General features: G+C 54.3%; 1 protein-coding gene across 2 annotated transcripts in view; it reads right to left on the bottom strand.

The window, feature by feature from the left end:
* The window catches only part of atp6v1ab (ATPase H+ transporting V1 subunit Ab), a 15,816-nt gene extending 3,056 nt beyond the window's left edge, over positions 1 to 12,760 (bottom strand). Inside the window, exons 1-10 of one of the 2 annotated variants that reach the window (XM_036521303.1) lie at positions 12,664 to 12,749; positions 9,548 to 9,599; positions 5,297 to 5,379; positions 3,958 to 4,086; positions 3,071 to 3,285; positions 2,482 to 2,619; positions 1,882 to 2,033; positions 1,629 to 1,791; positions 1,410 to 1,518; positions 861 to 983 (exon numbers count right to left, since the gene is read on the bottom strand). In XM_036521303.1, the coding sequence (XP_036377196.1) occupies positions 861 to 983; positions 1,410 to 1,518; positions 1,629 to 1,791; positions 1,882 to 2,033; positions 2,482 to 2,619; positions 3,071 to 3,285; positions 3,958 to 4,086; positions 5,297 to 5,378 (1,111 nt within the window). In that variant the 5' untranslated portion in view covers position 5,379; positions 9,548 to 9,599; positions 12,664 to 12,749. Of the gene's footprint in view, positions 1 to 860; positions 984 to 1,409; positions 1,519 to 1,628; positions 1,792 to 1,881; positions 2,034 to 2,481; positions 2,620 to 3,070; positions 3,286 to 3,957; positions 4,087 to 5,296; positions 5,380 to 9,547; positions 9,600 to 12,663 lie in introns of both variants that reach the window. The other variant, XM_036521302.1, reaches the window with a different exon arrangement.
* Between the last annotated feature and the right edge of the window lie 1,670 nt (positions 12,761 to 14,430).

The following is a 14,430-nucleotide window of genomic DNA, read 5'->3' as shown; positions in this document are numbered from 1 at the left end:
CAGCTGGATATGGAAGGCAGCTCATTTCCTTGTCTTCACTGGCATTAAACATAAAAATCTCCCTTGAACCCAAAGCAGCCTGGGGCCTGATTCTCCAGGCCAAGCCTTAGGGAAGCACACTGACCCCCTGCAGACACTCACAGCAAACAGGCTCTCACCACAGGAGGTGAGAACCTCTGGATGTGACTTTAACACGCGTCGAGCTTTAACGCTTCATACATCCACGTATTGTGCACATCATAAAATCATATAAAGATTAAACTTCCAGTGAAGCTTCTGTCGTCTGCTGTTTGCTCAGGAAGAAGATGCAAGCGGCTGAAAGCATCTGTTACGATTCTTTGTTTTTGGAATACGGTAATATTGAGTTAAAAAGTGTTTTCCAAACACGATAAAACACTCTTACCTCTAAAAGCATGTGAACACAACTGAGGAAATATGAAAACAACAGGAAAGATAAAATAAACAGAATTAATTTGACTGAAAGTTTTTTAAAATAATAACTGGACCTAAATTGCAGTGAATTCTTTTCACTGAACACAGATCTGAACTGTGCAGTGCACGCTGATTCTGTGTGCAACGCTGTGAGTGTGTTTGATCTAATAAAAGGATACAAGTAAAGGTGTTTCGGTCAGTTATTCTAGTTCACACGATCACATTACACAAACGTGAAATTCAGACGTCAGGGTTCAGGGTTAAGAGATATTAGCCGTGTACAGAGAAGGAGCCTCTGGGACCAGCACACCTCCAGCTGCACGCTTCATTCACAAAGACCCTGCAGTACAGGGAGAAACCGCTTTGATCTGGTTACGGGCCCTGGACCCCCTGGTCCTCGGAGCGCGCAAGGGTCAGGGTACACTCACCTGCGGGCATCTCAGCCAGTCGCCCCGAAATCTCCCTGAGGGCCTCGGCCCAGCGGGAGGTGGAGTCGGCCATCATGCTGACGTTGTAGCCCATGTCCCGGAAATACTCGGACAGAGTGATCCCTGCACAAACACACAGTTACAGAGACTATTCCCCCATATTCTACACACAATTCACCTGCTACTCTACATTGTCACCCCCTCTATGCTCGGACATCAGTACGTCACACAGACGCTCATTACAGCCAGCAGTTATGAGTCTGTGTAAAGAGCCAGACGTTACAGGCTAGTGCTGATTATTAGAGCCTGGCACCACAGCAGCGCAAATTTACAGACCGTCTCACTGGGTATCATACCAGCATTGCCTGCGATTGGCTGTACGCAGGTGTTCTCTCCTGTGATTGGCTGTGTGTGCGTGTGTTCTGGCCTGTGATTGGCTGTGTGTGCGCGCATGTGTTCTGGCCTGTGATTGGCTGTGTGTGCGCGCATGTGTTCTGGCCTGTGATTGGCTGTGTGTGCGTGTGTTCTGGCCTGTGATTGGCTGTGTACCTGTGTAGATGGAGGCCTCTCGGGCAGCCACAGGCATGTTGGAGGTGTTCGCCACCAGCGCTGTTCTCTTCATGATGCTCTCCTCCTTCCCGTCTACCTCCATCGTCAGCTGCAGAGCAGAAACGCTGTCAATCGCCCCGCCCCCTGTCCACCAGCCCCCCCGTCCCCGGTACCCCGCGGCGTTGCCCTGGGCCTCTCTGGCCGGGCGCTGGCGCTCACCTCAGGGAAATCTCGCAGCACCTCAGACATCTCGTTCCCGCGCTCTCCGCAGCCTACGTAGATGATCACGTCGCTGTTGGAGTACTTGGACAAGGACTGAGAGATCACCGTTTTACCACACCCAAAGGCTCCTGGGATAGCTGTGGTCCCACCCTGGACACACCTGCACATACATTACATTACATTACACACACACACACACACACACACACACACACACACACACACTCTCGCACTCGGGGGGGACACTCACGGGAACAGGGCATCCAGCACCCTCTGTCCGGTCAGCAGGGGGTGGTTGGCAGGCAGCTTCTCAGTGACGGGACGCACCTGTCTCACCGGCCACACTTGCACCATGGTGAACTTCTCCTTCACCCCCTCGAACTCCAGCTCCAGCACCACGTCCTGTTACACACACGCATGCAGACACACACACACACACACACACACACACAGAGATATACACACACACACACGCAGAGACACGCACACGCAGAGACACACACACACACACACACACACACACGCAGAGAAATACACACACACACACGCAGAGACACGCACACGCAGAGACACACACACACACACACACACACGCAGAGATATACACACACACACGCAGAGACACGCACACGCAGAGACACACACACGCAGAGACACACACACGCAGAGACACACACACACACACACACACACGTGCGCAGAGACACACAGACACACACTCACGCAGAAAGACACACACACACACAGACATACACACACGCAGAGACACGCACAGACGCACACGTGAGTCTGACTGCACTGCGCTGTATAGGTATGAGAGGTGTGCAGGTGTGAGGGCGGGGCCGCTCACCGACACGTCATAGTTCCCGGGAGGGGCCACGTAGGTGACGGTGCCTCTGTTCCGCGGGGGAAGCATGATCTTGTGCTTGATGAGAGAGTTCTCATACACCATGCCATATATATCCCCACCTGTGATGTGACTGCCCACCTGCAGGGGGAGAGTATTCATACTGTCATCATAACATACATGTATATGTCCTGTCCACATATACACTCTCTCTCTCTCTCATACACACACACGCACACACACTCTCACGTAGGGCTACAGCCATCGCGATACATCGCATTGCCATTTTTAACACAATAACAGCTATCCCCGGCATGTGACGTTGGGTTTCTTCCCATATTTTTTCCCTTTAGTCATACCTGATGCGGGAGCACACCTCCAAAGTTCAGTGAAATGCCTCCAGGGCAGAAAAATATCACTTGTATCTACATGTTGGTTAGTTTATCAATTAGCTTTATCAATTAGCACATAGCATGTGTTTTCACTCTTTATCTTTGTAGCCATGATATATCACAACAGCTATATCGCACAGCCCTGCTCTCTCACTCACACACACGCACACACACATTCTCTCTCCGTCTCTCGTTCTCACCCGCAGGTTCTTGCTTGGGGAGAACTCCCACTTCAGGTCCCTGTTGAGGGCACCGATGTTGACCCCACGCGGGATGTAGATGCTGCGTGTGAGGTCATTAATGTCCTTCAGGGGGCGCTGAATTCCGTCAAAGATGGAGCCCATGATGCCAGGGCCCAGCTCCACAGAGAGGGGCTTCCCTGTGCGGAGAACAGGGTCCCCCACAGACACCCCCGCTGCAGGGCGCTCAGGAAACCAAACGCAGAGTATACAACACCCACCCCCAGTGCCGCAGTGCCGAGTATACAACACCCCCACCCCGAGCATACCACTACTACAGTAACCAAAACACCCCCACCCCGAGCATACCACTACTACAGTAACCAAAACAGCCCCACCCCGAGCATACCACTACTACAGTAACCAAAACAGCCCCACCCCGAGCATACCACTACTACAGTAACCAAAACACCCCCGCCCCGAGCATACCACTACTACAGTAACCAAAACCCCCCCACCCCGAGCATACCACTACTACAGTAACCAAAACACGCCCGCCCCGAGCATACCACTACTACAGTAACCAAAACACCCCCGCCCCGAGCATACCACTACTACAGTAACCAAAACCCCCCCACCCCGAGCATACCACTACTACAGTAACCAAAACACCCCCACCCCGAGCATACCACTACTACAGTAACCAAAACACCCCCGCCCCGAGCATACCACTACTACAGTAACCAAAACACCCCCGCCCCGAGCATACCACTACTACAGTAACCAAAACAGCCCCGCCCGAGCATACCACTACTACAGTAACCAAAACAGCACATCCCTCAGGGTGTGCTGGTACAGGGGGGCACACAGGTGAGGCTGTGCCCGTGTGTGCACAGGCAGAAGGATACAGGTCTCCTCGTAGACCTGAATAGTGGCCATGTCTCCCTCCAGACGGATGATCTCTCCCACCAGCTCGCTGTGTCCCACGCGCACCAGCTCATACATGGCAGCCCCCGCCATGCTGGAGGCCGTCACCACTGTGGAGGCGCAGGCGAGGCGCAGGTGAGACGCAGGCGAGACGCAGGAGAGACGCAGGCGAGACGCAGGTGAGACGCAGGAGAGACGCAGGAGAGACGCAGCACAGGCGAGACGCAGGAGAGACGCAGGAGAGACGCAGGAGAGACGCAGGAGAGACACAGGAGAGACGCAGGAGACGCGCAGCACAGGCGAGATGCAGGAGAGACGCAGGAGAGACGCAGGAGAGACGCAGGAGAGACGCAGCACAGGCGAGATGCAGGAGAGACGCAGGTGAGACGCAGGAGAGACGCAGGAGAGACGCAGGAGAGACGCAGGCGAGGCACAGGTGAGACGCAGGAGAGACGCAGGAGAGACGCAGGAGAGACGCAGGAGAAACGCAGCACAGGCGAGATGCAGGAGAGACACAGGAGACGCGCAGCACAGGAGAGACGCAGGAGAGACGCAGGAGACGCGCAGCACAGGCGAGATGCAGGAGAGACACAGGAGAGACGCAGGAGAGACGCAGGAGAGACGCAGGAGAGACGCAGCACAGGCGAGATGCAGGAGAGACACAGGAGACGCGCAGCACAGGAGAGACGCAGGAGAGACGCAGGAGACGCGCAGCACAGGCGAGATGCAGGAGAGACACAGGAGAGACGCAGGAGAGACACAGGCGAGACGCAGGAGAGATGCAGGAGAGACACAGGCGAGACGCAGGAGAGATGCAGGAGAGACACAGGCGAGACGCAGGAGACGCGCAGCACAGGCGAGACGCAGGAGAGATGCAGGAGAGACGCAGAGAGATGCAGGAGAGATGCAGCACAGGTGAGATGCAGGAGAGACACAGCACAGGCGAGACACAGGTGAGACGCAGGAGACGCGCAGCACAGGCGAGATGCAGGAGAGGCACAGGAGAGACACAGCACAGGCGAGACGCAGAAGAGACACAGCACAGGCGAGACGTAGGAGACGCAGCACAGGCGAGACGCAGCACAGGCGAGACGCAGCACAGGCGAGACGCAGGAGAGACACAGCACAGGCGAGACACAGGTGAGACGCAGGAGACGCGCAGCACAGGCGAGATGCAGGAGAGACACAGGAGAGACAGCGCAGGCGAGACGCAGCACAGGCGAGTTGCAGGAGGGAGAGACACAGGCAAGATGCACAGAACATGGGTGGTCATGTGGGCAGCACAGACGGAGGAGCAGGCTGTGTGCTGATGTGGCTCACCGGGCCCCGACACGCCGTGGACGAATCCGAACTGGCCCTCGCGGTCCTCATCGCGGATCTGCGGCAGCTTCGACAGGTCCATCCTGCACAGAGAAACACAGAGAGGCTGGGAGTCCAAAGCCACGCGGATCTGACACTCCATCAGCCACGCGGATCTGACACTCCATCAGCCACGCGGATCTGACACTCCACACCGTCAGCCACGCGGATCTGACACTCCACTCCATCAGCCACGCGGATCTGACACTCCATCAGCCACGCGGATCTGACACTCCGTCAGCCACGCGGATCTGACACTCCACTCCATCAGCCACGCGGATCTGACACTCCACTCCGTCAGCCACGCGGATCTGACACTCCGTCAGCCACGCGGATCTGACACTCCATCAGCCACGCGGATCTGACACTCCACTCCGTCAGCCACGCGGATCTGACACTCCATCAGCCACGCGGATCTGACACTCCGTCAGCCACGCGGATCTGACACTCCGTCAGCCACGCGGATCTGACACTCCGTCAGCCACGCGGATCTGACACTCCGTCAGCCACGCGGATCTGACACTCCGTCAGCCACGCGGATCTGACACTCCACTCCGTCAGCCACGCGGATCTGACACTCCGTCAGCCACGCGGATCTGACACTCCATCAGCCACGCGGATCTGACACTCCGTCAGCCACGCGGATCTGACACTCCATCAGCCACGCGGATCTGACACTCCATCAGCCACGCGGATCTGACACTCCACTCCATCAGCCACGCGGATCTGACACTCCACTCCATCAGCCACGCGGATCTGACACTCCACTCCGTCAGCCACGCGGATCTGACACTCCACTCCGTCAGCCACGCGGATCTGACACTCCACTCCGTCAGCCACGCGGATCTGACACTCCATCAGCCACGCGGATCTGACACTCCACTCCGTCAGCCACGCGGATCTGACACTCCACTCCGTCAGCCACGCGGATCTGACACTCCGTCAGCCACGCGGATCTGACACTCCATCAGCCACGCGGATCTGACACTCCACTCCTTCAGCCACGCGGATCTGACACTCCACTCCGTCAGCCACGCGGATCTGACACTCCACTCCGTCAGCCACGCGGATCTGACACTCCACTCCGTCAGCCACGCGGATCCGACACTCCACACCGTCAGCCACGCGGATCTGACACTCCATCAGCCACGCGGATCTGACACTCCATCAGCCACGCGGATCTGACACTCCACTCCATCAGCCACGCGGATCTGACACTCCACTCCATCAGCCACGCGGATCTGACACTCCACTCCGTCAGCCACGCGGAGCTGACACTCCATCAGCCACGCGGATCTGACACTCCACTCCGTCAGCCACGCGGATCTGACACTCCGTCAGCCACGCGGATCTGACACTCCACACCGTCAGCCACGCGGATCTGACACTCCACTCCGTCAGCCACGCGGATCTGACACTCCGTCAGCCACGCGGATCTGACACTCCATCAGCCACGCGGATCTGACACTCCGTCAGCCACGCGGATCTGACACTCCACTCCATCAGCCACGCGGATCTGACACTCCACTCCGTCAGCCACGCGGATCTGACACTCCACTCCGTCAGCCACGCGGATCTGACACTCCACTCCGTCAGCCACGCGGATCTGACACTCCATCAGCCACGCGGATCTGACACTCCACTCCGTCAGCCACGCGGATCTGACACTCCATCAGCCACGCGGATCTGACACTCCACTCCGTCAGCCACGCGGATCTGACACTCCACTCCGTCAGCCACGCGGATCTGACACTCCGTCAGCCACGCGGATCTGACACTCCATCAGCCACGCGGATCTGACACTCCACTCCGTCAGCCACGCGGATCTGACACTCCACTCCGTCAGCCACGCGGATCTGACACTCCACTCCGTCAGCCACGCGGATCTGACACTCCACTCCATCAGCCACGCGGATCCGACACTCCACACCGTCAGCCACGCGGATCTGACACTCCATCAGCCACGCGGATCTGACACTCCATCAGCCACGCGGATCTGACACTCCACTCCATCAGCCACGCGGATCTGACACTCCACTCCATCAGCCACGCGGATCTGACACTCCACTCCGTCAGCCACGCGGATCTGACACTCCAACAGCCACGCGGATCTGACACTCCACTCCGTCAGCCACGCGGATCTGACACTCCGTCAGCCACGCGGATCTGACACTCCACACCGTCAGCCACGCGGATCTGACACTCCACTCCATCAGCCACGCGGATCTGACACTCCACTCCATCAGCCACGCGGATCTGACACTCCATCAGCCACGCGGATCTGACACTCCATCAGCCACGCGGATCTGACACTCCATCAGCCACGCGGATCTGACACTCCATCAGCCACGCGGATCTGACACTCCACTCCGTCAGCCACGCGGATCTGACACTCCATCAGCCACGCGGATCTGACACTCCACTCCGTCAGCCACGCGGATCTGACACTCCATCAGCCACGCGGATCTGACACTCCATCAGCCACGCGGATCTGACACTCCACTCCGTCAGCCACGCGGATCTGACACTCCATCAGCCACGCGGATCTGACACTCCATCAGCCACGCGGATCTGACACTCCACTCCGTCAGCCACGCGGATCTGACACTCCATCAGCCACGCGGATCTGACACTCCATCAGCCACGCGGATCTGACACTCCATCAGCCACGCGGATCTGACACTCCACTCCGTCAGCCACGCGGATCTGACACTCCATCAGCCACGCGGATCTGACACTCCACTCCGTCAGCCACGCGGATCTGACACTCCACTCCGTCAGCCACGCGGATCTGACACTCCACTCCATCAGCCACGCGGATCTGACACTCCACTCCATCAGCCACGCGGATCTGACACTCCATCAGCCACGCGGATCTGACACTCCGTCAGCCACGCGGATCTGACACTCCGTCAGCCACGCGGATCTGACACTCCACTCCATCAGCCACGCGGATCTGACACTCCGTCAGCCACGCGGATCTGACACTCCGTCAGCCACGCGGATCTGACACTCCGTCAGCCACGCGGATCTGACACTCCGTCAGCCACGCGGATCTGACACTCCACTCCGTCAGCCACGCGGATCTGACACTCCACTCCGTCAGCCACGCGGATCTGACACTCCACTCCGTCAGCCACGCGGATCTGACACTCCGTCAGCCACGCGGATCTGACACTCCACTCCGTCAGCCACGCGGATCTGACACTCCACTCCGTCAGCCACGCGGATCTGACACTCCATCAGCCACGCGGATCTGACACTCCATCAGCCACGCGGATCTGACACTCCATCAGCCACGCGGATCTGACACTCCACTCCGTCAGCCACGCGGATCTGACACTCCACACCGTCAGCCACGCGGATCTGACACTCCACTCCGTCAGCCACGCGGATCTGACACTCCATCAGCCACGCGGATCTGACACTCCATCAGCCACGCGGATCTGACACTCCACTCCATCAGCCACGCGGATCTGACACTCCACTCCATCAGCCACGCGGATCTGACACTCCATCAGCCACGCGGATCTGACACTCCACTCCATCAGCCACGCGGATCTGACACTCCGTCAGCCACGCGGATCTGACACTCCGTCAGCCACGCGGATCTGACACTCCACTCCATCAGCCACGCGGATCTGACACTCCACACCGTCAGCCACGCGGATCTGACACTCCACACCGTCAGCCATGCGGATCTGACACTCCACACCGTCAGCCACGCGGATCTGACACTCCACTCCGTCAGCCACGCGGATCTGACACTCCATCAGCCACGCGGATCTGACACTCCATCAGCCACGCGGATCTGACACTCCATCAGCCACGCGGATCTGACACTCCACTCCGTCAGCCACGCGGATCTGACACTCCATCAGCCACGTGGATCTGACACTCCACTCCGTCAGCCACGCGGATCTGACACTCCACTCCATCAGCCACGCGGATCTGACACTCCATCAGCCACGCGGATCTGACACTCCACTCCGTCAGCCACGCGGATCTGACACTCCATCAGCCACGCAGATCTGACACGGCTCTCCAAGCGCGAGACAGAGCAGCAGGTTTGCTTATGACACGCTGCTTTTCTTAGCCAATCAGCTGCCTTCTCTGCAGGAGACTTGAGGCCTCACTGGACAGCCTGTATCTGATGGTCAGCCAGGCAGCAGGGACCCGCCTGAAGACCAGTGTTGTAGTCGAGTCACATACCTTGAGTCCAAGTCGAGTCTCAAGTCTCCACTGCTCGAGTCCAAGTCCGAGTCTGAGTCAAGGTGTTAGAAATAAATGTTATCAAATTAAATCAATCTGGGATAAAGAGGACACACATTTTTTTTCAACCTTTTACACCATAAAGATTTTTAACAACTTCAGGTTTTTATTGATGGACTTCACTTCCAATGTATGTAAATACAACTGTATGTCAATAAAGCAATAACATAACGTGAGGACATGGTATACGGGGGTTACTGGAATGGCTGTGCTGTGCTGTTTACATTCCAGTAGTTTTACACTCAGCTATAACCTCTTGTGACTTTTTACACACGGAAATACTAGCTCTATAAACAAAATAGATACAAAACAAGTGGCTCAGCAATATAACAAATAATAAAGTTGTTTTAATTTTTTATGGAAATAATGCAGTGTAATCTGAGGACAGCAGAATGGAGTCAAGATAACGCTCCTTAACAGATGTTCATGGCGAATAACAAAATACCGCAATCTGTTGATAAAACATTAGTGAAATAGTGAAATAACACACAGTAACTGCAGCAATTTGCTTCTTCTGCGGAGGTTAGAATGATTACGTAAGGCTTAGCTGGGAGAAGAATGCGCTGATTGGTGACGACACAGAGATGGCGGAACTTCTGGACTGGACGATCTGCCTGTCATCATTTCTCTCTTCCGTCAACAACACAGGCAGAACGAAAGCGCAACAGGTGGGTCACATATCTGCGTGCAAGTCCTTAGTCACAAACTGTCGAGTCCCAGTGACAATCATGATGACTTGAGTTCAAGTACAAGTCACCAAAAATGCAACTCGAGTCTGAGTCAAGTCCGAGTCCTGGACTCAAGGACTACAACACTGCTGAAGACATTTATGGACTTTACAGGATCTAACCAAGGTGCACAAAGCACTGTGAGCACATTAACCGTCCCCACTCTAACGCGGTGACAGTGCTGTCCCTCACCACAGTAACCATGGTAACCACAGTAAGGTGTGTGTGCTGGAAGTAGGGCAGTGTACCTCACACCAGTGTCTCCCTGAGCTGAACACCAGCAGCGCTGTGCTCTATATGACACAAAGGCAGACATGCAGCATCACAGATCTCACACTCACACACACAAACAGACACACAGAGACACAGACACAGAACCGTATACACACTCACACACACTCTCACGCACGCGCGCACAAACACACTCTCACACAGAGCCGTATACACACTCACACACACTCTCACACAGAGCCGTATACACACTCACACACACACACAGACATGCACACAGACACACACACACACGGTTGAGAGTTCCCTGTATTGCCACACTGATGCAGTCTCACTTCCTTACATTCAGTCAAAGACTCCTGTTTTTCACCATCTGAATTTCAAAACCACACACAACCCCCCCGTTACTCCACACACAGCTCACCTGCTACTCCACACCATACTCACCTGCTACTCCACACCATACTCACAGTACCAATAGTGAGAACAGTAGCAAAATGAACATGAGAATTACGTTACTGACCGGAAAACCAGTGATCCAGAGACCAGTCAGCTCTGCTGCGATCTACTAAACTAAACATACAAAACAGGCGCTACGCAAATGAGGTGTTCAAAGACCACAGAGTCACCGGGCGGCAGCCACTGTGTGTGTGTATGAGCAGTACAGGGCTCTGCTACAGCACAGGGCTGTTTTATCTGAAAGGAGGAACAGCGGCTGTAGCAGCACAGGCGATGATCAACCTCCAGTTCAAGCACAGCCGTAATGACGGTGAGACTGCGTGCCCTTTGCCCGCACACCAAGGCCGTCTGGAGCAGCATTATCACGAGACCTCAGGCCCGACGCGGGTGTGTCAGTGATGAGTCTGGAATGCCCTGATCTGTCTCCTCTTTCGTGGTGAATCAGAATTTTTTCCACTTCTTCTTTCCAAAGCCGCTTTTAATCGGGACTCATACCAATCCTGCTTCCCCTCCACATCATGTGACAGGAACACGTGACACAGTTCAGACACATTCACCCGTTCGACTCATTAACCCATAACGGGCACTGCGGTGCCTCTCGGGGACTCGCCGGGTAGAGACCGCGCATTTCTGAGAAATACCGCATGTGCCGGAGAAAGCGCGGAGGGGGTCCTCACTGGGGGGGGGGGGGGGGGGGGGGGATCGGGGGTCCCCTCAGCCTGCGCGTGCTGGGGGTCATCACCGCATCACCTTCAGCATTCTCCCCCGGATTGCGGGTCGCGGTGAAGCGTCCCCGCCGCAGACGCGTCCCCGGGACCCCTTCCTGCGTCCCAAACACGCGTTCCTAAACCGACAGCATTCCCCCTGTTCACAGGCTTACTGCCCCTGTAGTAGGACAACGTCACATGACTCGGACAGAGAATTCAGTCCCTCCTGACAGAGAAATTTTGCAAATCTAAACGGTCCTGTTACCTCTTGGTTACATGCTCGGTATTCTGTGGTGTTTTTAAAAGTAACCGAATATGAATTTTATCGCGAAACACACATTACATGTAAATAGCGCGTTGGTTATAAAAAGCTGTAGTCCTCAGGTCTGTCGACACACACGAATTCACATCCATGACCAACAGAACAGAAACCTCGCCATCCTTCTAGCTGATTCTGTCAGACGAAGCCGAAAACGTTTACATTTAACCAGTTTATTCGCTTGCGATAAGACCAGCTTGTAGCGGTCTGATCATCGATAGGAAGTTATATAAATAATCATTTTAATCATTCCAAGCAAACGCCTGGCTGACGGACGGAATGGCATGCCCTCGGCTCTGAATCTAAGCGAGCCGTAAAACAACACAAAACTGAATCATAAAGGCCTAACTGCCGAACACTACAGGAATGCAAAATAATTTATCTAGGACTACGAGTTAACGAAAAATATTTAAAATGACCAAAGGAAGACAAACGCAATGTTTTATTTACCCCTACTCCTACGTCTTTCTGCTCTGCACCGTCAGCTGGTGTAAGAGTAGGCAGCTAGCACGCTAGTCTTTCCTCGGTTTCGGCACTAATGTGTCTCAAAACAGCTAATCTAGTCGAATTAAAACGCGACTCGTACGTGTTTTTGAAATGCAATCATGTTACCTTTTAAATGAAACGATGCTCTGCGCGGTGCTCCTTCCTCTGCGATGCCAGCGCAAAGAGTCAGCTGATCAAATTTCCGCAGCCTCAATGCGCATGCGTGTAAGGCGGGGAACCAGATGCCATTTTGGCTCAAGGCGGAGCGTGACACTCCGCCCCCACGCTTCCGGCTCTCTGTCCTCGCCACGCCTGCGACGGGAGTTGATAGTACGGGCTGATCTAGGGCCAGATTAGTCAGATAGAATTTTAACCACAACCATCATACGCTAAACAGCAAAACTGCTCCTGGATCAGCACCGAAGGGAAGCTTCTGCCTGTAACCCCCACAGATGTTTTCGCATCCGGTACAATGGGGTTCGTACCCGTTTGCACGAGGATGTTTCGGAGATGCTGTCACATCAATCGGCGATCAGCCGTGACGAAGCGAGTGATGAAATCAACTGTTCCGCTGTATTCGGACCGATTCCCTGATAACAGCCAGGCTGGTCGGAGCGCTGATTACAGCAATATAACAGCGCAGTGGGACTGAAGTGAATCCATTCAAGTTAAATGAGACACAGTATCAGACCGTTGATCCAATCACGTGAATGTCATTTTATTTCTCTAAATAAAACAGTTTTAAAATTCTCATTGTGTTGAAACTGCTCGTACAGCTTTTCATAAATAAAATGTATAATTAATAATTATTATAAGAGAAAAGTGCATAGCATTACACGAAAAGAGCAAGGCTAACGTGCGGTGAAGGGTCGAGGGGAATCTGACATTTCACAGTATAACAGTACTGGAATCACAGTGTCGGCTCTTGTCTTCGGAAGTGATCTCGCAGTGAGTTTTATCACAGAGAAGACCCAAGGCTCCAATGTACTACACTCTACTATCAGTCCAGGCACTGTGAACTGAAATGGTTATTTACATTATTAATTTATATGGCGACACACTGACAACCATTTGTGGGGTTACATCCATTTACAGTTTAATATTTATGCTGCGCCAAGCAACTTCAACCCGCAACCTCTGAGATACGATCCATCTCCCTTAACACAGTACTGCGCAGCTTCTCAACGTGTGGGCCAGCATCACTGTTGTTGGCACTGGCTGTTCTCTAAACCAGTGTTTCTCAAACCTCTCCTGGAGGACCCCCTGCCCTGCATGTTTTAGATCTCTCCCTGCTCCAACACAGCTGATTCAAATGATCAGGTTGCAGCTTCAGGAGTTCATAACGAGTTGATCATTTGAATCAGCTGTGTTGGAGCAGGGAGAGATCTAAAACACGCAGGGCAGTGGGTCCTCCAGGAGAGGGCTGGGAAACACTGCTCTAAACAAACACGGGTTAACATAGGCCTAATCAAGACATCCGGTCTCTCGGCCTGAGATCAGTGCTCACAGCCCCCCGTCTTTAAGCCTGTGCCCGCAGCTGCAGCACGGTCCCGCAGGTCACTGCGTTTTACAGTAATTACAGCTGCGAGGTTCGCGTTATTCCAGGAGCATCAGGGTTCATTTTAACGACTGGAATTATGCAATATTAGGCACACATCTCCCCTGATTACACGAAACGTGACGTGAGTATCCGTTTAAAAAGATGTAGCCCTCCTCTGCTTCAATAGGAATATGCGCTAATAAATTTCGTGAATATATAGCCGCTTTTTGTTAAAAAGTCACGTGAACGGAAGAGTACCTGCACGTGTCAAAGTTCACGTCCTTGTGCAAAGAAAAAAAACGAAAAAAAAGTGTAGAAATTTCTGATCACAGACAAAAGCAGCGAAACAACGT

The sequence above is a fragment of the Megalops cyprinoides genome, chromosome 2, assembly GCF_013368585.1.
Source record: "Megalops cyprinoides isolate fMegCyp1 chromosome 2, fMegCyp1.pri, whole genome shotgun sequence".
Classification (NCBI taxonomy): domain Eukaryota; kingdom Metazoa; phylum Chordata; class Actinopteri; order Elopiformes; family Megalopidae; genus Megalops; species Megalops cyprinoides.
This window is presented reverse-complemented; position numbering and strand designations above follow the sequence as displayed.